We start from the raw sequence: 25,500 nt of genomic DNA, 5'->3' as shown, positions 1-25,500 counted from the left end.
TCAACAGTGTATGGATGCCATAGGAATTGATGAACAGAAAATAAAATTTCACGAAAACAAAAGAAAACATGTCAGCCAAAATAAATATTTGCTGATATTTCATTTCTTTCCCGTCCGAGAGAGGTTAAAAATAGCAACAACAAAGTCACAAGGACCTTCAAAAGATTCTTTTCCACCATGAGCTTAAATCTACACTGAACAAGGGAAGCAGGTAATATGTGAAAGAAACCATTGCAAACAGCAGATATAGCTATGGGACTTTTAATCACCCTTTAGTTACTTGCAATCTTATTAACAAATAAAAAACCTGCACCAGCTTATGAATTAAATAAAAAACTACAGATTGTTTCCAGAATTTACAATATCGGGTGAATATAAATACGCTAAAGGTGACCAACTGCAGCTTTGTAAATGAATCACCATACATCAGTTCCCTGTGTTACTCCCAGAAGAATAGCAATTGCAGCAAGAATTGCCTGTCAAGACAAGTCAAAATTTAGTTTAAAAAATCTGTGATTTCATTCCTTTCTCATAAATTTTAAATCATAAATACATTGGGAAAATCACTCTTGACATGGATAATATTAATTTTTTAAAAAACTATATAACTCTCTCTTGCACATAATTTGCATAGAAATTTGCATATTTCATCACCCAGTATTGACCATGTTGGAATAGCAATCTATTAATATGAAGGATCATAACTAAAACCAGCAATTGTTGCCCATTAACTCAAGAATGGCTGTTTAAGGTGCCGAGTTTTATGCCAGAAGCTTGGTGCAAACTCTTTGCAAAACCTACCTGAACAACTTCACTACACATTTTTCTAGATCTTCTCCCTTCTCTTTTTGATCTTCCCGTTAACAAAACACTAAAACCACAACATAGACCTATATTTGTCAATATCAACTGCCTAATTTACATACGGTGCAAGTGATGGAATACCAGCATGTCAAAAGCTGTACATTTTAGACCTGATTCCCATCATAAACTAGCATCCAAAAATTAGCATCCATCTTGAGATAGTGACATTGAATGATGTTCCAGAAGTTGCATGCCACTTAATTGAGGAAGAGATGCCACCAAACGACTTCATGTGATAAATTGCCCCCTGGGCTAGCCAAGCCCACCAAACCTAGAATAACATGCTCCCTCTGAGTCTTGACACATAGACCTTAAAGGAGGTGTGGTGAAAGGGTGTAATAAGATTGCATCTTAATTGCCAAATGAAATAGTCCATATAGAAATCCCCAAGCCAGGTCCACCAGTTCTGGAAACATGGGCTACAGCACTATTGTTGTATTACACACTGCCATGGAGGCCTTTGTTATGGTCCAGTAAACCTACTACATTGATCATTTATAAGACGTAAAGATACAAGTTAAAACTATAAAGAGTTAAATGTATCTTAGGAGTCAAATCATCTTAGAATGTGAAGCCTCTTGCTATTAAGGCCAAGAAACATCTAAAAAAACTAGAAAAACAATGTATGAATGCACACCTTATTAAGATTTTGGACAGGCTATGATTAAACTGACCCCCCACCCCAAAAATACATAACGGTCTGCCATATTCAAGGACAATAGTCGGGCACAGAGTAAACTCCAAGCTGATAAGTATGACTATCGGATGCAATCAGCAATGTAAGGAAATATGGCTGACAGTAAGTTGGACCAACTTTTAGGAACTATGTCATTATTATTTCTCTGTAAAGCTCCTCTAGAATCAGTTATTTGACAAGAGAATTTTTCAACAAAAAATCTTTTAACCAACCAAGAAAATTGAGAAATGGAGGTGCTCCATCTCCAGTAAAGGCCTCTATTGCTGGAATTTGGACCCGGGGGCGACCGCAGACCGAGGAAGAGAAGCTCCGGCTTGGCGGCGGACGGCTGTCTCTGGCAGACCTGCAAGAAGCCAGTGGCTAGGGTTCCTGGCGCCGACCCTCCGATGCTTAAGTCAGAAAGGGGCTTTTTTATGGAGAGAAGTAATGGAGAAGGATGATATATGGGTGTATTGGTTGGGGTCGAAGAAGTTTCCCCTGCTTAGAGCTCTCGCCCCTTTTTATAGGAGGGGTGTAGCGGTTACCTGTGATCAAGAGTGATTGCGTGAATCAATGAGTTACCATAACGATCCGAGATTTCGGGCTAGCTGGCGATCCGTTGAGATCGGGTGCATTCAAATGTAGACAACCGTTGAGGCGGAGATCGTGGGATTGATCCCGGATATGGAGAGCTTGATTTTCAGTATGGTGGGGAGATCTGCTTCTTCCTTTGACTGGGTCTTTCCTGGTCATGAGGTCGACCGGGCTCAACTCTGCCGAGACTGTGCCTGCAAAGGTCGTGCCGAGATCGAGGTCGTGAGCTCTGTGGTTGTCGATGCCGAGACTGGGCGCTCTGAGGTCGGGCACCCTGAGGCCGAGCGCTCTGAGGTCGGGACTGCCGAGAGCATGTTCGCTATAGTTACATTCACCATTAAGTGCCGGCAGTTTGACCGCGCGCTTCGGGTGATCCATTTTTCCCCTCAATACTACCCTCCGACTTCCAAGTTCGAGCTGTTTCGGAGCTCGGACGAAGAAAGTAATTATCTTTATCATGCTGGTGAGATCAGACGGATTTGAATTGTTTTGTCGTTCCGAACAGAGGGGAAAGGGCGCTTTTGGGTGTCTTTAATGAGAGCACGAGGTGGCGGCTTTTTACTTTTCGAGGCGGTTTCGAGCCGCGGGCTCATGATGAGGCTCCAGTGTTCGACGAGATGCCGCTTCGATTCTGCCTTTAAGGTGACGATCCGATGTTGATACGCTGGTTCGGTTTCTAAGGTCGGCGCGTGGCGCGATCTGGACGGGGGGTGTGGCTTGGCCTTGTCGATCTGAACCGTCAGAAAGGTCTATATAAACCCTGGCCTGACCCTAAAATCTTTTATTTGGCCGCCGTAGTTCTTGTCTCCTTTCGCTTTCTTCTTCTCCCAATCCTTATTTAGCGTTCTCCGGCTGCGCTTCGAGGTGCTTTCCGGTGATCGTCTTAATCCCTCGCTTCCAGCCATCAACGCTTTCGGTGAAACCCACAGTAGGCCTCTTACCCACGTTTGCTCGGAGGGCTGTCGCTTTTCTTTTTCTTCTTCTCCTTCCTTCTTTATCTTTTTCTATTTGGTGAGCACGGCAATGTCGGATGGTGCTTCATCTTCCGGTAGGGACCTTTTTCGTAGAAAGGGGGTCGTATCGGAGGTGGGCCATGACCCAGATGGAATCGGGTCAAACTTGGCCGAGGAGGAATTGGACCTGATTCGAGCTCGGTTTTTCCCTCAGCGCGGGTTCTGCCTTGAGCCAGTGAGGCCGGAAGATCGGGTTACGAGACCTCCGGGTCGGATTGGAGTGTATGTGGAAACGCTCTGGGCCGGCTTGCGATTCCCTCTGCATGGGTTTGTGAACGAGCTCTTGACGACGTACCAGCTCGACCCAGCGCAGCTCGCTCCGAACTCGTGGACTATCATCGATTTTTTATCACTTTGCCTCGCGCACGAGATACCGGCCTCGATAAACATCTTTCGTTGGTATTTCATGTTGAAATCTAACCCCGCGGATGGAGAATGGTTTTACCTTGCCCTTTGGAGTGGTAGGCCGTTTTTCCGAAGTGCTCCTTCCTCCATTCGTGGGTGGAAGGAGAAATTTTTCTTCCTATCCTCCGAGCGCACGTGGGAGTTCGACCCATCATGAGGGCTGACCCAGCTCAAGGCCATCAACAAGCCCCCCAAGCTTTTGGTGAGCGAGCAGAAGATTTTCGACGCTCTTCGCAGCCTCGAGGGGGACATTCTTCTAAACGACCTCCTGAGCAATGAGGCTCTGGTGAACGTTGGCCTGAGCTCGGTGCGCCCTATGGGTAAGGGTGGTCGTACTGCTCCTCTTCTATCCCGTCATCCTAATATTTATTTTTCTTTTTATTTTCTCAGTCGGTTTGGGGACTTTGCTTGGCTTTAGCTTTTTTTCTTTTTTTTCCAAAAGTTTCGAGGATGGTGTCCAGCAATAGCGCTCTCCTCACTCGGTATAACAAGAGGGTGGCAGAGGTTGGCGGAGCTCGTCCAGTCCCGAGGAAGAAGCCTAAGACCACCTCGACTTATGCTCCCATCGAAGATCTTGAGGTTGAAATCCCTCAGCTTGTTCGAAAGAACAGCCGACAGGAAGCAGGGGAGCCTAGACCGGAGGAGGTTCACCCTACTGAGCGCGCCACTTCTGTCAAGCGCGCAATTTCTGCCGAAGGCCGCGGAGGAGCCATCGGCTCGTGCTTGCCCGACCTCGGGCCCTTCTAGGGCCCCCGCAAGGTCATCCGTCTGCGGCGCTCAGGACCCGAGGCGGGGAGTGGCCTAGGGGTCCTGAGCTCTTCTCGAGCTCCTTTGCCGGATCCTTCGGGGCCCGATGTCCCGAGCTCCTCGGGGGTTGAAGATCGCCCCGAGAGAAACCTTTATTGCCCCGAGTGGGTGATATTTGAGGACGACTCCGCGCTTCATAACAGCGAAGTCGCTCGCCAAGTCATCCGCTGCGCACTGCTTTCAGTTGATCGTGTCGAGATCAACACCATCGGGGTCAGCAAGTTTGTTGATCAGGCCTTCTGCTCGGCCATCCGGGTAAGTCTTCTTCTTTTTTTTCCTTTTTTCTTTTGCTGCTCCTTTATTCCCATACCCAGCTGGGTTTTTAATCTTGGTTGATCTTTACTTGTTCTTGTTACAGCACCTCCATGATATCGATGTGTTAGTCACCGCGGCGGCTGACTATCAGGCTCGGGCTCGAAGGAGCTAGAGAGGGGAGGAGATCGCCGAGAGGAAGCTCACTGGGGGCAAGGCCAGGTGGGAGGAATCCACCGTGAGGATAGAGGCTCGAGTCTGAACTCGGGCTTATGGGATAGTCAATTATTTTTAAAAGAAGATAGTGGCGGCAACGGCGATAGTGGTGGCGGCGGTGGCGATAGCAGCGATGCTGGCAAGGTGTGCCGGTAGTATGGCAAAGGCGGTGACGGCACCGGTGGTGCTAGTGGCAAGGGGTAGCAGTTGTGTAGCGTAGGCAACAGAGGCAACTTTATTGGTGAGGATGGCAGCACGGTATGGTGGAGATATTAGCAATGGCTACGATTGTGGAGGCAATGATGGTGGCGATGGCAGAGACAGGAAAGCCAGCTATGGTGACAAAGGCAATGATAAAGGTGGTGGTGTTAGCAAAGATAGCAAAAATCATGAGTTTCTTATTTTTCAAAATAATAAAAGTAACAAAGTCTTGTTTTCATCTTTTAAAATAATAAAGACGACTTTGAAAAATAGAAAATAGGAACAAATACGTTTTCGAGAGGAGGAAACTTCGCATTCCCTCGCCAGGTCAACCCTTCATGCTGCCGAGGCCCGCTTGGTTGATGCCCAGTCTGAGCTCTCGGGCCTTAAGTATGAAGCGGGAGTTCTCCAGCTGAGGATCGAGCAGCTCGAGGCTCGAGAGAAGAGGGCAACAGAGCAAGCCCGGAACGCGGTGTAGATCTTTCGCGAATCGGCCGAGTTCCGGGACTTGATGGAGGAGAAGGCGGTCGACGAGCTTATCCACGGCTTCGAGGATTGCCGGTCCCAAGTTTGGAAGCTTTGCCCTAAGCTCGACCTCAGCGGTCTCCAACCTCGTCTAGGGGTCGCCGAGGATGGCAGCGCGCCCGGGAGCCCTGAGTACTAAGGCATACTTGACAGCGCACCCAAGAGTCCTGTAGCTGAGACCGAGCGTGCCGTTGTCGAGGCCGAGGCAGCTGAGCAAGTTGCCCGTGAGGATCCCTCTGGAGAAGTGACTCTCGAGTCCGCTCCCGAGGTCGCACATGAAGCTGCTCCCGAGATTGCGCCTGAGGCCGCTTCTGAGGTCGCCCCCGCAGTCAGCTCCGCTCCAGAGGCAACCTGATTTTCTTTTTCTCTTTCTTCTGCTTGTATTTTGCCCGTGAGGTTGGCTGCTGAAAGCATTGTATAGGCCAACTTCAGTTTTTGTACTTAGCCTTAGGGCTTTTTCATTAATGAAAGCAATGTGTTTTTCAATCTTGTCGTGCTTCTAAACTTGCTTCTGCTTGCTTTCTCAATGGACCCTTGTCTTCAATAGTTTGGGTTGGAACTTGCCCATCACTGGCTTTCACAGTTGATTCTGACGTTTGTTTTGGAGAATTCTACTAAGTAATCATGCTCGGAGTTTTGAAGAGTTTCGCTAGCTCTGTAGGCTTGGACTTAGTGTAGTGTGAGTCGAAGCTAGGTTGATGTTCGACCGTCGAAACTTGGGTGCTTCTTGACTTGTAGTTTTTGCCTTAGGTATTTTAGACTATGGCTCTGATTCCGTTCATTAGATAGGACTCGAGGTCGTCATAGGGGGTCACCTTGAACCTAGTTGAAACATCCGAACTTGGTCGGGCATTCCGAGCTTAGTCGAGGCATTCTGAGCTTGGTCGAGGCATCTCGAGCTTGGTCGAGGCATCCAAATATCGCTAGATTCTCCCTGAGGACTTGAATCTGAAAGTGAATCCTAGGTTCTTCGGTGTTAGGCATGCTGAATTTTTTTTTTTGGAAAAACTATGGCTGAACTTGATCGAGTTGCCTACGTACTCCTTCATAAGGGGGATCAAGCCATACGTAGTTTTTTTTAAGTTTCAAAAATGCAGCGAAAAAATAGAATCAAACAATTTAATTCATGCATGCTTACAAGATCAAATCTAGAAATCAACACCTTAAGAACACATAGGATTATGCCGGAATCGTTTAAACAATTATGCTAAAACTTTCATGCATGATTAACTATCAGATCTGAAACTTAAGAACTCTATTCCAATTAATCTCTGAATATCCATCGAATGGATTCTGGAGATATATCCCTGAGGAGCCCCAAAAGAGAGTAAAACCTCAGAAAATCGGACATAGATCTTGACACCATAATAAATAATTAATGCTGGATTAATACCTTTTATGATGGATGAAAGTTGTGGATCTGATCCTTGACTTCGCAGCCACACACACAAATGGCCTCTACGAGAAGTACACGCGAAGTTCCTGGAGAGATCCAATCCTGCGGAAGTGCTAGCTTGCGCAGAATTTCTTGAGGCTGAAATTTGATCTTCCCAACGCTATCAACTTTTGATCCGCCTTCTTGGAAGAATTTGGAGGAAAGGTTTAGAGAGATTGAAGAGGACTTAGATCTGATCTAAAGACTCTTATCAGGGACCCCTAAACCTAATGGCATGATCGACTTAGAGGAGGAAGAAGTCGGCTAGATTGAATGCAGAATTTTTCCATGCATGAACTAGGGTTCCTCTCTTTTCTTTCTCCCTTTTTTTTTCTTTTTCTCTCTTTTTTCCTTGAATTCGACCACCAGCTGATGGAGGTCCTTTTAATGTTGCTATCCTATCTAACTTCATGCCAACCATCCCATATTTGGAGAGAATTTTGTGGGGTTTTGAATTTTGAATTCAAAATTCAAGTTCATGTGTCATTACATGATGAAGCTTGATCTAATCTAAACCATTCATCATGTTGCCACTTCCCTTTATCAATTTCGAAATTTTCATGCCTCCAATCAGATTAGAGGGTCACGTGGTGATTTTATGGTGATTAAATTCGAAATTCAAGCTTAATTAGAAGTGAGATAAAGATAAGGATGACATATGCCATGAAGAGAGAGAATTTGATCTTATCCAATTCTTTTCATGAATTTATCTCTCCATGTCATCCCATCTGATGATGAAAGAGGTTCCTGATGTTGCCAAGTGTCCCATGGCACCATTAAATAAATTAAATTAATTTTTAATCATATTAAAAATCAATTTATGGCGCTATGCATGGATATGTGACATATGGATTTCGAGATCTGAACAGTTTCAGATCAAACCCATTTAATTTAATTAAATTCTAACAATTAGAATGATCCAATTACCATAGGTTGAACCTAATTCAATTAGGTCAATTCCTAATTAAGCACAAATTTAATCTAATTTAATTTGGTCAACCTAAGTCCTCTTGATTCAGATCTAATCCAATCAGGTCAAAAACTCTGATTGAGCCTAGAATTGAATCTAATTCAATTTGGCTCATGCTTAGTCTAATTACTCAATCCAATTGAGTTCATTAGCAATCTAATTACTAATTAATCCTTCGATAATTACTTTAATTATTTTATAAGATAATTTGCCAATCAAATTGACCAAATTACCCCCGAATGATTCTTAATGATTCATCAACCTTCTTGATCAATCAGGAATCTTCTATGCGTGTGACTCCAAGTCGACTCCAAGTCGCCTTCCCGATCTTCGAGTCGACTCCAAGTCGCCTCGAGTCGACTCCTTCCCCTTCGAGTCGACTCTAAAGTTTTGCGGGTCGATTCTGACAGAGAACATTTTCTCTGATACGCCCAGCGAGTTGACCCCTTCATAGCTCGAGTCGACTCCAAGTCGCCTCGAGTCGACCCCAAGTCGCCTCGAGTCGACCCCAAGGAAACTCGAGTCGACTCCACCTGGGAAAAACAGAAGAGGTCGTCTCTGGATTCTCTTCTCGAGTCGACTCTTAGGAAACTCGAGTCAACTCCAATCAGGTCAAAAACTCTGATTGAACCCAAAATTGAATCCAATTCAATTTGGCTCATCCTAAATCCATTTACTCAATCAAATTGAGTTTATTAGTAATCCAATTACTAATTAATCCTCCAATAATTACTTTAATTATTTTATAGGATAATTTGCCAATCGAATTGACCAAATTACCCCTGAATGATTCTTAATCATTCATCAGCCTTCTTGATCAATCAGGAATCTTCTATGCGTGTGACCTCATAGGTTCGAACCTAAGCCGGTAGTATAGGAACGACTTTCTACACTAATCGATGTGACTATCTAGCAATGGTACCCGACGTCCGGATAGGCCGAATATATGCGAAGCAAATATTCTGAAACCCTGGACTATGGTTACTGTATAATTCAATCCCTTTGACTCCTAATGCCAGGATGACTTAGAGCCCACTGTCAACCCTATAATTAGTACATCCATTATGTGATTAACTTTAGATATCCCGTGACTCCTCACTGGGATTATCCTGGCCAAGATTTTGCTAAATTAATCACAAGACATTATCTCCTGTTTTCAGGAGGGGTCAATTCCATCTCGACTCACAACTGACTATGCAAGTACTTGACTGCACCCAGTGACCTTCTGTCACTGAATTAAAAATTCAAGTAGTCCGGTACCAAAGTACAATGAGTTGCTTGCTAGTCACAGGTTGCGGTCTCAGGTCAGAAGGCTAAACTTATACCCATATCCACTTGGAACATCTCTTGACAGTAGAGCGTTCCGAAATTGGTTACGTTCAGTGAAATGTACTCCTACACTTCACCTGTGGGGCATACCAGTATCTCCACACTCCTTGGTTAAGAGGATAACCAACGTATATGTCACACAACGACCTAATCTCGATAATGCTGTCGTCCTTGTAACAACATATCATTTGGTCGCGAACTAGTTTAAGGACTCGAAGATAAATCCTCCTTTATCATTAATAAGTCCTAAGGACTTCATCATATAAGAGTTCATTTGAAGATGTAAAATGATGAATAATGCCAAAAAATACTTTATTGATTTGTCAATTCATTTACAAAATTCAATCATCAACATGCTGACGATTGACATTTAGGATACAATTTCCAACAGAATCATCTCAGGATCTTGGAGTTCACAAGCAAATTATCATCAGAAGAAGCGTTGAATAATTAAGAGAAAACCATGAGAAATGTCTTATTAGCTGCGTTCTCAAACACCGGAGACCCCTGGGAAGTTTTACTGATAATACATTCGAAGATTCTCGGAGTACTAGCTTTGGGGAATGGGGGTCCCATCAAGGGACTCTAACTTGTATGCTTCGGGCCATTGGACTCGAACAATTCGATACGGTCCTTTCCAGTTCGGGGCAAGCTTCCCTCGCTCGGTAGTTTGAGAAGCCTCAGCTTTCCTTAGGACAAGGTCTCCTTCTTTGAAGAGCTTGACTCTCACCCTAGAATTGTAGTATTGTGCCGTCTTCTGTTGATATCTTGCCATGCAAATTCGAGCGGCTTTCTTTATTTCTTCGAGAAGATCCAGGTTATTTCTAAGTCGTGATGAGTTCGAAGTCGCGTCGTAGTTTTCTACTCTTGGCGAAGGGAGCCCGATCTCTAAGGGGATAACTGCTTCTGTCCCGTAGGCCAAATTGAAGGGAGTTTCGCCAGTTGGGATTCGGAACATTGTTCTATAGGCCCAGAGGTTGTTGTAGAGATCTTCGACCCATTGCCCTTTGGATCAATCGAGCCTGGTCTTGAGTCCCTGGAGGATGGTCCGATTTGTCACCTCCATTTCTCCATTCACCTGTGGATGAGTGACCGAGGTAAAACGATGATCGATGCCAAGCTCGGAGCAGAATTTCCTAAAGCGGGCATTGTCGAACTGACGGCCGTTGTCAGATATGAGGATGTGGGGGAGCCCAAATCTGCAAATTATTGATTTCCAGACGAAATCTCGCACTTTCGGCTCGAAAATTTGGGCCACTGGCTCAACTTCGACCCACTTGGTGAAGCGGTCGATGGAGACGATGAGAAACTTTTTTTGTCCCGTGGTTTGAGAAAATGGCCCCAAGATGTCGATTCCCCATTGGGCAAATGGCCAGGAGGCGCTGATCGAGGTCAGTGGGACCAAGGGTCAGCGCTGAATGTTGGTGTTTCGCTGACATCGGTCGCACCTTTGAATGAAGTCCGCAGCGTCTTTCTGAAGTATAGGCCAGTAATATCCTTGGCATAGAATCTTGTAGGCCAGTGCCCGACCTCCTAAGTGGTTCCCATAGATCCCTTCATGGACCTCTCGCATGGCATAATCCGCTTTCGAAGGGCGGAGGTACCTGAGGAGGAGGGAGGTGAAGGACCTGCGATAGAACTTGCCTTCGTACAAGAGGTATCGGAAAGCCTGACGCTTGATTCGGCGGGTCTCGAGCTCATTATCGGAAAAGATTTCGTTCTGCAAATAGTTGACGAACGCATCCATCCAGCTTGGTTCAGTTTCAATGCAGAGGACCGGTTCGGGCTCCTCAATGCTCGGTATTTTAAGGTACTCGAGCGTTGTGGTCTTTGGGAGCTCGCTCATGCTGGATGTCGCCAACTTTGATAGCAAGTTGGCCCTTGCGTTCTCCACCCGCGGGATATGCTAGATGTCAAAGGTGCTTAGCGTGGAGGTGATGTCTCTTGCACCTTCTAGAGGTATTTTTGCATCGACGACTCCCTTGCTTCAAAGTCTCTCAAGATCTGGCTCACGACCAGTTGGGAGTCACTGAGAACCTTCAGCTTTTCGACCTTGAGCTCCTTCGCCAATTTCAGCCCGGCGACGAGCGCTTCGTATTCCGCTTCGTTGTTCGAGGCAGAAAATTCGAAGCGTAATGCTTGTTCTGCGACCACCCCATCTAGGCTAGTGAGAATGAGGCCTGCACCGCTACCCTTCGAGGTCGAGGAGCCGTCGACATGGAAGATCCATGGCTGCTCTGGGGCATCCCCTTTTGGTGTGAGTTCGGCCTCGAGGTCATCTGGTAGGGTGCATTCCACAACGAAGTTGGCAAACACTTGTGCTTTGATTGCTGGTCTCAGGCGGCACTCGAGGTCGACCTCTCCGAGCTCGACCGCCCACCTCACGATTCTCCCCGCCTGATCCGACCGTTGCAAGACTTGCTATATGGGTTGGTCGGTTAATACGACCACGGTATGGGCCTGGAAGTAAGGCCGGAGTCTTCGGGCTGGAATGAGCAATGCATAGACTTTTTTTTCAGCTTGGAGTATCGGGTCTCGGCGTCCCTCAGAACTCGGCTGGTGTAGTATATTGGTCTCTGAGACTTGTCATCTTCTCGAACTAGGACTGAGCTCACTGCTACTGGGGAGACGGCCAAGTATAGATAGAGGAGCTTGCCCTGCTCAGGCTTTGTGAGCAATGGAGGGGAGGCAAGGTGGCGTCTGAGCTCTTCAAAAGCTTGTTGGCATTCTTCAGTCCATGTGAATTTCTTCGGCCGCTTGAGGATCTTGAAGAACGGGAGGCACCGTTCCGCTGACTTGGAGACAAACCTTCCTAGGGCCGTAACTCGCCCAGCGAGCTGTTGCACTTCTTTGACCGTCCTCGGTGGTGTCATCTCCTGCAGTGCTCGGATCTTTTCAGGGTTGGCTTCGATTCCGTGTTGGGTTACCACGAACCCGAGGAACTTGCCCGAGGTAACTCCGAAAGCGCACTTCGTGGGGTTGAGCTTCATCCAATAATTTTGGAGGGTCAAGAACGCTTCGTTAAGGTCGGCTATGTGACATTCAGCAGTCTGGCTTTTTACCAACATGTCGTCTACATAGACCTCCATGTTCCGACCTATCTGATTTTTGAAGAGCTTGTTGACCAACCTCTGGTAGGTAGCTCCAGCATTTTTCAACCCGAAGGGCATTACCTTGTAGCAGTGGAGGCCCTTGTCGGTAATAAATGTCGTCTTCTCCTCGTCCTCGGGTGCCATTCGAATCTGATTGTATCCCGAGAAGGCGTCCATGAAGGTCAGCAGCTGGTGTTCTGAGGTGGAATCGACAAGCTGATCGATCCTAGAAAGGAAAAAACTATCTTTTGGACAGGCTTTGTTCAGGTCGGTGTAGTCCACGCACATGCGCTATTTTTCATTAGCTTTCTTTACAAGAACTACACTGGCAAGCCAATATGGGTAGAAGACTTCTCGGATGAAGCTGGCCTCGAGGATTTTGTCGACCTCCTCGGCCGCTGCTCGCTGTCGTTCAGGTGCGAAGCTCCATTTCTTCTGCCTCACGGGCTTGTAGGTTGGTTTCACCTAGAGTTGGTGGACCATGACCTCGGGATCTATCCCCGGCATATCAGTGGGTGACCGGGCGAAGACGTCCGTGTTGGATCGGAGGAACTCGATCAAGCGATCTCCATTCGCGAGGGCTCAGGCTAGAGCCAATCTGTACGGTCTGCCTCGGACTGTCTTTTCTCAAGGGGATTTGAATGAGGAGCTCGCCCGGTTCCGTCCGTTCCCTCTTAGGCTCATCTCGTGCCTTTAAGGTTTCAATTGGCAGAGCCTGGTCCGAGACTTGGGCTAACGTGTTAATTGGTTGTTCTGCTCGGCTTGGTGTCTCGATTGGTTGCTTTGCTTTGAGGGTCGCCGTGTAGCATTGCTTGGCTATCATCTGATCCCCTCGAACTTCGCCAACTCCTCGCTCGGTAGGGAATCGCACGAGCAGATGGTAAGTCGAGACTACGACTCGGAGGGCATTGAGTCCTGGTCGGCCGAGGATAGCATTGTAGACTAAAGGCAGACGGACCATTAGGAAGTTTGTCCTCACGATGCTTTCTCGAGGAGATTGAATCTCCGGTGAATCCGACCAGCGGAGCATTCATTCTTCGGAGCTGGCCCTCTGTCATTCCCATTTTTTGGAAAGCATCATAATATAAAATGTTTGCCGAGCTTCCATTATCAACTAAAATGCGTTTTACATTAAATTTATTTATGACCATAGAAACGACCACAGCGTCGTCATGAGGAGTTTCAACTCTTTCTAGGTCCTCGTCCGAGAACGAGATGGCTTCAAAGGTGCGTTGACGCTTCGGAGGGCCTTTCCTCTCGGTCAGTTCTTCAGCTGAGCTCCCTTCAGTCGGGCCTCTCCCTATGGTGTTGATGGTGCTAGCGATGGGCCTGTTATTGTTTCGACCTTCAGGCGGCGCAGTATTCTCCGCTGGTCTTCCTTCGTCACGCCGGTTCCGCATGAACCGGTTAAGCACCCCTTGGCGAATGAGTGCTTTGATCTCGTCCCGGAGTCAGAAGCACTCGGTGTCATGACCATGGTCTCGGTGGAAACGACAGTACTTTCTAGAGCATTGCCGAGCTTCTGAGTCCCGCATCAGTAGCGGTGGTTGGAGATAGCCTCGGCCTTTTATTTCATGAGAATCTCGGACCGAGTAGCAGTTGGGGGGGTATAGTTTCCGTACCTCCTTGGGGGTGTTCTCTGCCGAGGCGGTGATCTCGGCCGGGGCCGTGGTCTCGGGCGAAGAGGACTCCTCAGCCGAGGCATATTTTTCTCGCGGCGGGGCGACCGGCTCCTTGGGCGACCGCGTTCCTCATGACGTCTCTTCTGCCCCTTCGCGAATTTTTCGGCGGTATCCCACCGAGAAGCCATGGCCTCCTCGGCCTTTGCATACTTCCAAGCTCGGGCTAGCATCTCCGTGAAGTCAGTGGAAAAATTCTTCTCGAGGAAAAAGAGGAATCTGTAGGACCGAGCTTCTGTTTTCAGCGCAGACATGGCGATCGACTGATCGAGCTCGCGGACCTCTCAAGGTTGCGGCGGTGAAACGATCGATGTAGTCTTTGAGGGACTCTCCTTTTTGCTTGATGTCGTGGAGAGAATCTGACGTTCGTCGCGAGCGTCGGCTGGCGGCAAAATTGGCAGCAAACTACCTACCCAGCTGCTCGAAGGACGACACAGTGCTGGCAAGATTCGCCGTATCGGTACCGAACCCCGTATCGGTGCTGCACTAGCATAGGCGTACCGAGCGTCGGTACGGTATGGTATACGGTACGCCAAGCGTACCGACACTGGCATATCGATACTGGTATCCATCGGTATGGGTACGATACGTCCGGTACCGACCAGTACCGATCGGTACAGCATACCATGGTGCTCGGCTTCAGACCGGAGAACCAAAGCCAAGCCGTTCCTCGGAGAGTTGTGGGAAAGGCCCTGCAGAGCACGGCCTTTGAGGATCCCTACAGCGCCATGAGAGCTCGGTAACTTTCCAAGTGGTCCAGAGGGTCGGTGGTCCCGTTGTAAGGCTCTATTTGAGGCATTTTAAACCTCGATGGGACTGGTTCGTTCTCAATCTGGCGGGAGAAAGGCGACTTGGTGGTGAACTCTAGGTTGCCATCGCGCCTTGCCCTCTGGTCCTGGAGAGCTTCGATTGGCCGCTCGAGTTTCTCGACCTTCTTGTCGAGTTCTCCGCCTTGGAAGATCGCCATGGTGGTCTGCTTCGGTATTGACTGACCCGAGGTCGATTCGGCTTCGGAAGGTTGCAGTCTTTTGTCCTGGTTCTTCCCTAGTGGCTCTCTTTGGGGGGACGCCTGGGTTGAACCCTGGTGACAGCGCGGTCCTCCATTGTTGACCCTCGAGGAGTCATGGGGGTCTCGGCCTTGGGACACAAGTCCATCTGGAAGGAGCGCCGATGGAACATGATCCCGCGGAGGCGGCGCGGGAGGGGCCTCCATGCGTTGCAGACCTTGGACTGCTATTGCCAGGGTCTAGACTTGCTGCACCAGCATGTTGAATTGTTCTGGCTGGATCTGAAGAACTTGATCCGCCAGAGGCCTTGGTGGCAGATTCTGGACTGAGTAGCCAGGACTTTGTGCGTGATGCCGAGAGGCATTAGAGGCTCCTCTGCTCCTTAATCTCAAAATCACGACTCGGCCCCTTCCTCTAGCGCCAATTGTTGCTGAAATTTGGACCCGGGGGTGACCGCGGACAGAGGAGGAGGAGCTCCAGCTGGCTTGGCGGCAGACGGCTGTCTCCGGCGAGTCTGCTAGAAACCAGTGGCCGGGGTTTCCGACACCGGCCCTCCAATGCTTAAGTCAGAAAGGGGCTTTTTATGGAGAGAAGTAATGGAGAGGGATGATAAAAGGGTGTATTGGCTGGGGTCGAAGAAGGATCCCCTGCATAGAGCTCTCCCCCCTTTTTATAGGGGGTGTAGCGGTTACCTGTGATCGGAAGTGATTGTGCAAATCAATGAGTAACCATAACGATTCGAGATTTCGGGCTAGCTGGCGATCCGTTGAGATCGGGTGCATTCAAATGTTGACAGCATTGAGGCGGAGATCGCGGGATTTGATCCCGGATATGGAGGGCTTGATTTTTGGTGTGGTGGGGAGATCTGCTTCTTCCTTTGACTGGGTCCTTCATGGTCATGAGGTCGACCGGGCTCAACTCTGCCGAGACTGTGCCAGCAAAGGTCGTGCCGAGATCGAGGTCGTGAGCTCTGTGGTTGTCGATGCCGAGACCGGGCGCTCTGAGGTCGAGCGCTCTGAGATTGGGCGGCCTAAGATCGGGCGCTCTGAGGTCGGGACTGCCGAGAGCATGTTCGTCGTGGTTACATTCACCATTGAGTGCTGGCGGTATGACCGCGCGCTTCGGATGATCCATTTTTCCCCCAACAGCCTCCAACAAGCTTATTTCTAAAACCTTGATTCCAATCAATCATGTTAAAGCATAAAAGGTTAACAAATTAAGATGTAGGTGTCAGCCAAGGTACGTATATACAACATTGTTCTCCTTCCATACTGGCTTTTTCCCCTTAAAATTTCATTTACCTCCCAGCAACCACCTATTTTTTATTTTCTCGAAAACCTAACGACAGGTGGTTCCAGGTAGGCCTGTAAATGGATCAAATCTGGATCAAAATGTGGTCTGTCCAAATCCAGTTATCCAACAAATTAGCTGAATGGCAAGCTGAATGCAGATCGGTGAAGAATCAAACTTTCAGTCCCAAAACTTAATCCAATTCAATGGTAGTTTCAAAGGTTTGGGTCACAGACAGGGATATCAGGTATCATTGGTTAGCCATATCCCATGGGGGGTGGTGAATTGGCCATGGGAAGTGTGACTGGCACAAGGAAGAGAGAAGGAAAAGAAAAGGGAGAGGATTAGAACGAACAAACACACATACACGCATGCTCACACATGTGGCCAGTTAGTGAGCAGTGAACTTGAATCACCATATGGCTGTTACCTCTCCTGGTCATGGTGGTGATGAAGGAACTCAAACAAATTCATCTCTAGACCTTGATCTAATAGTTCATATAATGTACCAAGTGATCCAATTTGGGTTATTTCCGAATCAGATTGATGTTGCTGCTAGGTGATCATTAATCAAATACAGGTCATACACAGATCAACATGGCAAAATTGTGCACCAAATCCAGCTAATTTAAGTTGAATTTGGATTACAGCTGAGTTCAGAATCCCGATGCAACCTAATAACAGCATAATTCCAAGACATAATATACATCGAGCCCAACTTGTAAATATCGCAGGCACAAAAAGAATGCATCAAACCTGATACCAGGAATAGGATCACTATAAGGTATATACATGGACTGCACAAGACTTGTCTTTCATAACAAAGAATGCAGGTTAACTTGTATGGTTGTACTCACAAGGGCACGTGAGATATATGTTATGCTTTGATCCAGCCCTAACTGTCATGTGCTATATCGCTATTGGTATCAGTAGAAAAATTTATAAAATGTTCAAGAGCATTTCATGAAGAAGCATTTATAAAATGTATAAATGAATGGTCGCAAATAATTAAGACGTGCGAACTAAAAGAAATATTCTGCAAAGTGATGATTTGCAATCTCAATGATGTAAATAATGATTCATAAAAAGCTAATTCAGAAGATGAAAGAACAAGCTCAAAGTAAGAAAAAACTTGAAAAATGGTTAAAGAAGCAAGATGGATCTAAAAGGCATTGCACAAAAGTTGCAGCTAAGATAGGGTTATGTGATTCAAATCAAAGACCAAGAAACATAGGATTCCCTGATACAAATATCCTAGTTTATGGGGTTGTTTCATATCATTATTTATGTATTGTCTTCTTGAAGGAGCGGGTTCAATTTTGAATTAAATTTTCAAGTACAAGTAATTAGATATGCATACCCATTTTAGGCACATAGATACTCTATTTGCAGGCATCAAACACCATAATTTTTGTTTAATCAACTTTATTTGTATGGTTGTTACAAGCTAAACTTTCCAGTATAATCTACTGACAACTAAATGAAAAGTATCAGTTTCTTTATGACTATTGATGATTATTTTCACTTTTCTAAGTCCTCTGGTCCGAGTTGGGTTATCATATTACTACTTAAATAATATAGTAAGAGTTCCCAAGTAAGTGACAAGGAACTGTGGAAAATAATGACAGTCAACTCTTTTCTTTTCCATATGCATCAACTGTGGGCGGGATCTCTTAAGTGTCAGGATTTACACCAGAATATGTCCAGAGCAAAACTGCCAATACCAACTTCATATCTTCTTCCTAAACTCAATTAGATTTCAAAAGATACTTGGAATTATGATCTAGTATCAGTAACAGGAGTTTATATTGGCAATACATGGATTTAGTAATAAAGCATGTCCGGGTGTTTTACGTTCGTTAGAAATTTTTATGCAACTTAAGACAAAAACAAATACCATAGCATTGACGATAATCAATCCATACTATATCAAAATTCTGAAAACATTGATGGAGAATCATGGCTATAGAGATGCAGGCATAAAAAAGAAGATGAAGCCCGTAGCAACTAAAATCTAGGTCAGAGAGTATTAAATAGTAGAGAAATAAACAAGATCTGTGATTACCACATTTTATCAGTGCGCATGAATGTATAATGGCAGTTAGATAGACATATATGACAGAAGTTTTACACAGGAGGCTAGATTGGATCTTTCACTTACAGCAATAGTGCAAGCAATGAACCCTGGTTTCTCTCTGTAATCTATTCTGACCCAAAGTAGAATGAAAGCTCCAACATACCAGGGAATAGCAGCAAGAAAGAAGCCAATGATAAACCTTTCAAAGATATAAAATTATTATAATTAGCCATCCACTTAGAATCAATGCTTTGAAGTTTCATAAAAAGTTTCACAAAAAGTAGGTTAAACAGTCGATTAACCAACAATTGTAAACAGCACACATCAAAATTCTACAGATTTAGTCTTCAAAAGCATTGGTAATAGTTTAAATAGAATGAAAATTATGATTACTTACAGAAACCAGCCAATACCAATGCCACAGCAGGGAAGGCGTGGCATTCTTAAAGGTCTTCCTTCAGCAACCGTAGCATAACCTACAAGAATCAGAAAAATCAAAGAATATGGTCAAGTGCAGACAGTCGGACATCTTTAATTTTCATCACATCGTATATAGTTATTTATTCAAAAACAAAATATGCCCAAAATCATTATAACCAAGAACATGGAACAGTAAGACATGTTTGTCCCAAGCAGCAATCCAAATAAAGCTCACTTTCATAAGTCATATGTAGCAATCCAAATAAAGCTCACTTTCATGAGTCATATGTAGAAGTGTGGAACAATGTTTGAACTTTGAAACTTTAGAAATACGAGATAAGCTCCCTATATATAGCCTAGAAATCAAGCATGCATCCACACAAATATGGCTGTTTGATGCCGCACAAGTGCGGGGAAAGAGGAGAAGAAGGAAGAACAAGAGAGGGAGAAGGGAGAAGGAAGAAGAGGTTCTAGGGACGCAGGAAGAAGAGAAGGGGAGGAGGAGGAAGAAGAAGAATAAGATGTGGGGGAAAAGAAATTCTTAATCATTCATTCATTCATTAAAACTCTAATCATGAAAGTAGTCCCCTATATATAGGGCCAAATAAACACAATTAACATAAAACCCCCTTACACAAAAATAACTCCTAATAAGCCCACAAATAACACAAATAAGCCCTAAAATGCAAACAAGCCCAGAAATAAAAATAAAATAAATATGCAAATAAACGAGTCTGGCTCAATCCGAAGGCTCAGGATCATCTGGATGAAGGGCTCTGATATCCCCATCAACTCCTCCCGGGTGAGAAAAACTCGACCCCGTCGAGTACAGGTCTGACCGGCTATCGTACTGCTCCAAAAGATCGGGGTCAAGGTGCTGCAACTATGCTCTGAAAATCCACATCACATCAGACTTTGGTCGACCTTTCCACCGAACAAGGTAACGTTGGTAACCACCATTCCTGGTTGAAATAACCTGCTCATCCAATATATGTTCTATTTGTTCTCTGCGTGCATGAAATTTGGGAGGTGATGGCTCAACAGCAGGTAATAGATCAGGGTGTCCAACATGGGCAGGTATATCAATAAAGGGGTTAGAAGGCATGAATATTGTCTTTTTGTATGGGACTAAATCTTCAATATTAAATGTCGCACTAATCCCATAGTCATCAGGAAGATCCACAACATATGCATTCGAACTGATTTTCTTTAAGATTTTGAACGGTTCCGCACTACAAATTTGCAATTTCTTAAACGTATCTGAAGAAAATCGTTCAAGCCTAATTCTTATCATGACGTAATCTTTTTCACTTAACTCTGTATAACGTCTGTGTAAATCAGCAAGAAATTTATATTTTAAGTTATCAAAGTGAGTACAATTGCTGACTTCTTGATGCAATGAATGTGGATGTGATGCAATTGATTGTGCAGACTCAAAGACTCTATATTGATGAGACATGAAAAACAGATCTATGGGTTGCCTAGGTTTGTAATCATGCACCACTTCGAATGGACTCATACCTATGGACTTGTTAACCGAACTATTACATGCAAACTCAACTGTCGGTAATATTAAATTCCATGTCCTAGTATATGCATTTGGGTTGAGCCTATGGTGTGGAAGGTTGGGCAGAAATACTCCGAAAACTAGATCAATTGCGTGTTGGATATCATGCATCGGAGAAAGTGCATCCGAAGATCATCAGGGACTACATCATTAAACTCCTCTAGAAGGAAAACTACTATAGGGGAATGTTCAAGATTGGACTCCACATGGGTATCTTTAGCTACAAGTGCCAATTCAGGTGACTGGCTCTCAATATCTGTCACTACCTCTTCCACAGTAGTGATGTGAAGTGACTTGGTTTTACTTAGATCAATAGTCTTCCTTTGGAAATCATTTTGGACAAAATCTAATTCTATAGGTTCGTCTTCAAAGTCTTCTTCATAGTCTTCTATATTTGGTTCATAGACTTCTTCGACATATTCGACCTCTTGGCTCCTAACTTCTGATTTTCTAACTTCTGGTTTAGTAATCAGGTAAGTCCTAATGGAACATTGGGATGCTATGTGGTCGAATTGTTGACACCTTGAGCATTGGATTTGGTGCCCAAAAAAATGGGGAAGGATTACAGGTGGTGCAACCAAACCGATTTTAGGTTGGGCTGCAACAAGGGTTGGCAGTGTAGGGGTCCTAGAATTTTGCATGAGCTCACGGATCTCTTATGTGAATTCCTTGTATCCAGCCCGCATGGCAACGATCTGTTCCGTGATAGACCTCAAAATGTCGGAATTCATGGTAGCTACAGGGGTTTTAGGTTGACTGAGATAGTACTCCATATCACTACAGGTTGGCATGCAATGATGACACTGGGTGATGATGTGAAATGCAGTGTCACTAATGAAACCCTAATAACTATGATGTAGGACCAAACTTGATGCAGGACAACCTACTAATGCAATCTATTATGATTTCAGAAATCAGCAAGTCTTCACAAGAATAACTTAAAATTTAAATGTTGCTGATTTTTACTTCGGTTATTCAGAATTAAGGATTGAGATTATTCAATTTAAGAAATTAGATTGCAATCAAGTAGTACAGTTGTTCTGATCCTAAAGTAATCTGATCGAAGAATGCCGAGAAATGTCCAGTTGCTAGGGTGTGCTAATTTAATATCTAGATTTTAAAAGGCGAATAGGATGGGTTTGAAAGTAGGGTTTCTATGTTCTGAATTTGGACAGCAAAAGTAAGTTTTAAAATATGGCTATCATGCAAGAGAACTAGAACATAATTAAATGAACAAGTCCAAGAAAAGTAGAAATCTATCACCTGTCGGGAAACAGGAATGGTGCGCTCGAGGGCTGGGGCGACGATCAGGAGCGACAAGTCGGCTCGTCAGATGGCACGAATCTGATCGAATCACAGCAACTCGGTGGACCTGATAGCAGCAATTTGGGAGCCTGATCAAAAAAATTCGATGGGTCTGATGATGGGCCTCAGGGGCATGGCTCGGGCCTGATGAGTTAGCTGGGCCACAGGTGGGCTGAGGTCTGATGGGGCTCGGGTGAGTGTAACTACAGTAGTGGGAGGGTGAAATGGGTTGAGGGTCTTGGGTGTGTCCCGTGGCAAAGGGAAGGGGAATAACAGCAGGACGGCGGCCGCGGGATGGAGGTGCTCGGCCGCAGGTGGGCGGCGTCTCAGGCGACGAAGCAGCGCGGAAGACAGGTGGTGGAGGGTGGTGCTCGGGGAGCCAAGGCGGCGATGGGGGTCTTGAGGTGGGCGCGGACGGCAGCGACTTGGCAGTGACGCGACGCAGCGACGGTGGAGCGGCGTTGTGGGAAGAAGGCGCACGAAGGAGGCGCTCGGTGGGGAAGGCAACGGCCGAAGGGGCGCTTGATGGAGGCGGCGCTCGGAGGATGGAGGCGGCGATCTTCCAGCGGTGGCGACTCGAAAGAGGAGGCGGAGCTCGGCTTCAGTGACGACGCGGCGAGTCGTGCGCAGGCGGCGCGGATCGGTAGGGAGGGCACAAGGGCAGCGACGGCGCATGGCAGTGGAGATGGCAAGGTGGCGGCGGCGTAGGCGGTGGCGGGGAAGCGACACAGGCGGAGGCGGCGAAGGCAGAGCGGCACGGGCGGAGGAGCTTGGGTGGGATGCTCGGCGGCGGTGTTCGTCGGCGGCGAGGCGCAGGCGGTGGGGAAACACCGTGGACGAGCGGCGGCTCGGCGTAGATGGCGTCGATGGCGACGGCGGTGGAAACCCCTAGGGTTTCCCTTCGGCAGGAACAGAAGTAAGTTTTTTTTTTTTTAAAGACACGTGCAGGTCACGTGATTCTAGGTTTTTTTTTTTTTTTTTTTTTTTTTTTTTTGGCAAGCACGTGTGACTCACGTGCAAGGATTTTGTGGCAAGCACGTGTGATTCACGTGCAAGGGAAGCACACGCAGATCACATGCGTCTCTCTCTCTCTCTCTCTCTCTCTCTCTTTTTTTAAAGCGGAGCCGGGCTAGCGGGTTAACGGGTTTGGATCTTACCCGTTAATAAAGTCTGTCTTCAACCGCCAACGGACTCGGTGTAACTCCGTGGTCTTCACGGCGGTGGTTGCGGGACAGAGGCAGAGGCCCGGTTGCAGCTCCGTGGACGGTGGCGCCGGGGTAGTCGACCATGGGTTTCCGGCGGGCGGTGACTTCTTCCGACGATCAGTCACGGGACCGACGGTGGCAGAACCGTGGAACTCGTGGCACGGTGGGTTTCCGTGGGGCGCGATATTCTCCGGCGGCGACCCAGTGGCACGGCGGCGTCGTGAGGGGAGGTGGCGGTGGGTGTGGGCACAGTGACAGGGAAGGCCAATCACGAAGGGGCTGTCCTTTTTTTTTTTTTTTCTGTTTTGAAACCGAGGGTTGGTTCCCCTCTGTTCTTCCCGTGAAAACCGAGAGAGCGAGGGAATATTTTTCTGGTGAGCAGCACTGGTGGAGGGAGGACCCTGTCCTAGTTGTTGGTGGGATTCGCGCTTTGGCAGGGGCAAGGCCGACGACCAGCATAAACCGGATCGGGGCTTTGGCAACAGAGGCAAAACCCGCCAATGCTCTGATACCAAGTTGATGCCGCATAAGTGCGGGAAAAGAGGAGAAGAAGGAAGAACAAGAGAGGAAGAAGGAAGAAGAGGTTCTAGGGACGCAGGAAGAAGAGAAGGGGAGGAGGAGGAAGAAGAAGAATAAGATGTGGGGAAAAAGAAATTCTTAATCATTCATTCATTCATTAAAATCCTAATCATGAAAGTAGTCCCCTATATATAGGGCCAAATAAACACAATTAACATAAAATCCCCTTACACAAAAATAACTCCTAATAAGCCCACAAATAACACAAATAAGCCCTAAAATGCAAACAAGCCCAGAAATAAAAATAAAATAAATATGCAAATAAACGAGTCTGGCTCAATCCGGAGGCTCAGGATCATCTGGATGAAGGGCTCTGATATCCCCATCACTGTTTCAGCTCCTAAATAGGAACTTATAAATTATTGATTAGAAGAGGAAAATCATGCTTGCTTTCGGATGCCCAACTTTTACAAGAATAGTTGCCATACATTGGCTGCAAAAGAGCTATATCCACCTTCAGATTTTGCAGGCCGTATCCACACCCGTAGGGTGTGAGCCGCCGTTGTACCCAAAAAAAAAAAAAAAAAAAAAAAAAAAGAGCTATATCCACAAAGTGTTTAATTTTGATGCAACAGTCGAGACTTTGGGGCTGTCATAGGCAAAAACATACAGCAGCTTGGAAATTAGCCAGATAATGAACTGTCTTGCGAATGTATAGAGGAACTAGCTAATTCTAGGTAGACAGAGTACTGGTTTCGTCTAGTTCATCAGCTTGCATATTTTAAATGCCCTTGTCCTATTTTACTCAAAGAAACAAAAACAGATATTTTTTTGGTCTGACGCACATTTACTGTCCATAACTAAGCTAATAATATGGAAATCACATCTTTAACTTCTTCCGGTTACATTATACAGACTGAATACCCTTCTGGTTTATTTGAATAAACCAGAAGGGTATGCATCATATTTTAATGCAAGAACTTAAATATGATCAAAATTTAGGAGCAGCAATGTATTCAGATTCCGAGACCAACACAACTCCACTAACTCAACCCGATTTTGTTGTAACCCACGACAGATCAAGAAACTTGGCTCCTCATCGGCCCCACAATTGGCCATTAAATAACATCAAAGAAACCGTAATTTTAGAAATCAAGAACACGTCTTTATCACAAATTCACTAATTCCGTTTCTAAAAGTAACCCGAAACAATCAAATTTATCATTTTCGAGGTTATTGTTCAAACAAACAGATATTTGGATTAATCAAAACATAATTTGTCTGGAATTTCGCTTGTCGTCTAGGTTTAAAGATACCTGGAACGAATTGGTAGCCATGGGAATAGTATAGAGGGCCGCCGGAATAAGGAGGGAGATAAGTAGAGGGGGCCAACGCGGGCGGAGGAGCCGGCTGCGGGAACCCGATTGCCGGCTGAGGATAGCCCGGGGCGCTGCCCTGGAACGTCCCATACTGCTGCTGATGGGGGTGGCCGCCGCCGCCGTAGTGATCGCCCGTGATTCCCCGGCTCTTCCCGTCGCCTTCATTCATCTTTTTCACTTCTCCTCGCTAGCTTTTTTTTTTTTCTTCGGTTGAAGGGGGATGGCTATGGACTCATGGAGGCAAAGAAGACGTTATTACCAAATCTTTCCCCTCTCTCTCTCTCTCTCTCTCTCTCTCTCTCGGAGCTATATCGGGTCAAGAAAGTCGCAGGATATTCCGGAAGGCAGCACCGATGCGGTTCAAATATTTGTCTCTCTCTCAGCGTATCGGGAAGCGGATATTTTCTTGAAAGAGCGCCGATACGCTTCCCAAGTCTCATCCCCAAGCTGTTAGAAACCGGGATAGGATACGGTCATGGGGGGGCGGGAGTTTTTATTTTTGGTCTACATTCCCGTTTTACCCTTCTACGAACCTATGGTGCGGCGAGTTCAGATAGCGTAGATGAATTATTTGTGAAGCATAATAAATCCTTGGGAGATGAGTCGGCCACAATGATCGGTTGGATCCTAAAGATTTCAAGCCATTTGGGACATCCACGCAACTGGTAGAGAT

The 25,500-nt window shown here is 46.2% G+C and overlaps 1 protein-coding gene and 1 long non-coding RNA gene across 2 annotated transcripts; both read right to left on the bottom strand.

The window, feature by feature from the left end:
- Positions 1-71: 71 nt before the first annotated feature.
- On the bottom strand, positions 72-25,154 carry LOC103722347 (60S ribosomal protein L18a-like protein). Its single transcript, XM_039125555.1, has 4 exons — positions 24,765-25,154; positions 18,830-18,908; positions 18,517-18,631; positions 72-476 (listed from the first exon to the last, which is right to left on the bottom strand). The coding sequence occupies exons 1-4, from the start codon at positions 24,994-24,996 to the stop codon at positions 417-419; spliced, it is 486 nt and encodes a 161-aa protein (XP_038981483.1). The 5' UTR covers positions 24,997-25,154; the 3' UTR covers positions 72-416.
- Positions 21,558-24,754, bottom strand: LOC120110475. Its single transcript, XR_005511486.1, has 2 exons — positions 24,059-24,754; positions 21,558-23,962 (listed from the first exon to the last, which is right to left on the bottom strand). It is a non-coding gene; the product is annotated as an uncharacterized LOC120110475 (long non-coding RNA).
- Positions 25,155-25,500: the final 346 nt, after the last annotated feature.

Source organism: Phoenix dactylifera, chromosome 4 (genome assembly GCF_009389715.1).
Source record: "Phoenix dactylifera cultivar Barhee BC4 chromosome 4, palm_55x_up_171113_PBpolish2nd_filt_p, whole genome shotgun sequence".
NCBI classification, from domain to species: Eukaryota; Viridiplantae; Streptophyta; class Magnoliopsida; order Arecales; family Arecaceae; genus Phoenix; species Phoenix dactylifera.
Note: the sequence above shows the minus strand (reverse complement) of the source record. Positions and strands in the feature narration are given on the sequence as shown.

What these genes read in the sequence shown, in the direction of transcription:
- LOC103722347 (XM_039125555.1), bottom strand. Translation starts at nt 24,996, where the DNA reads ATGAATGAAGGCGACGGGAAGAGCCGGGGAATCACGGGCGATCACTAC. An exon ending in ATTGGTATTGGCTGGTTTCT is followed by an intron (nt 18,632 to 18,829) that starts GTAAGTAATCAT and finishes TATCTTTGAAAG; the next exon opens with GTTTATCATTGGCTTCTTTC. An exon ending in TCATTGCTTGCACTATTGCT is followed by an intron (nt 477 to 18,516) that starts GTAAGTGAAAGA and finishes TTGTCTTGACAG; the next exon opens with GCAATTCTTGCTGCAATTGC.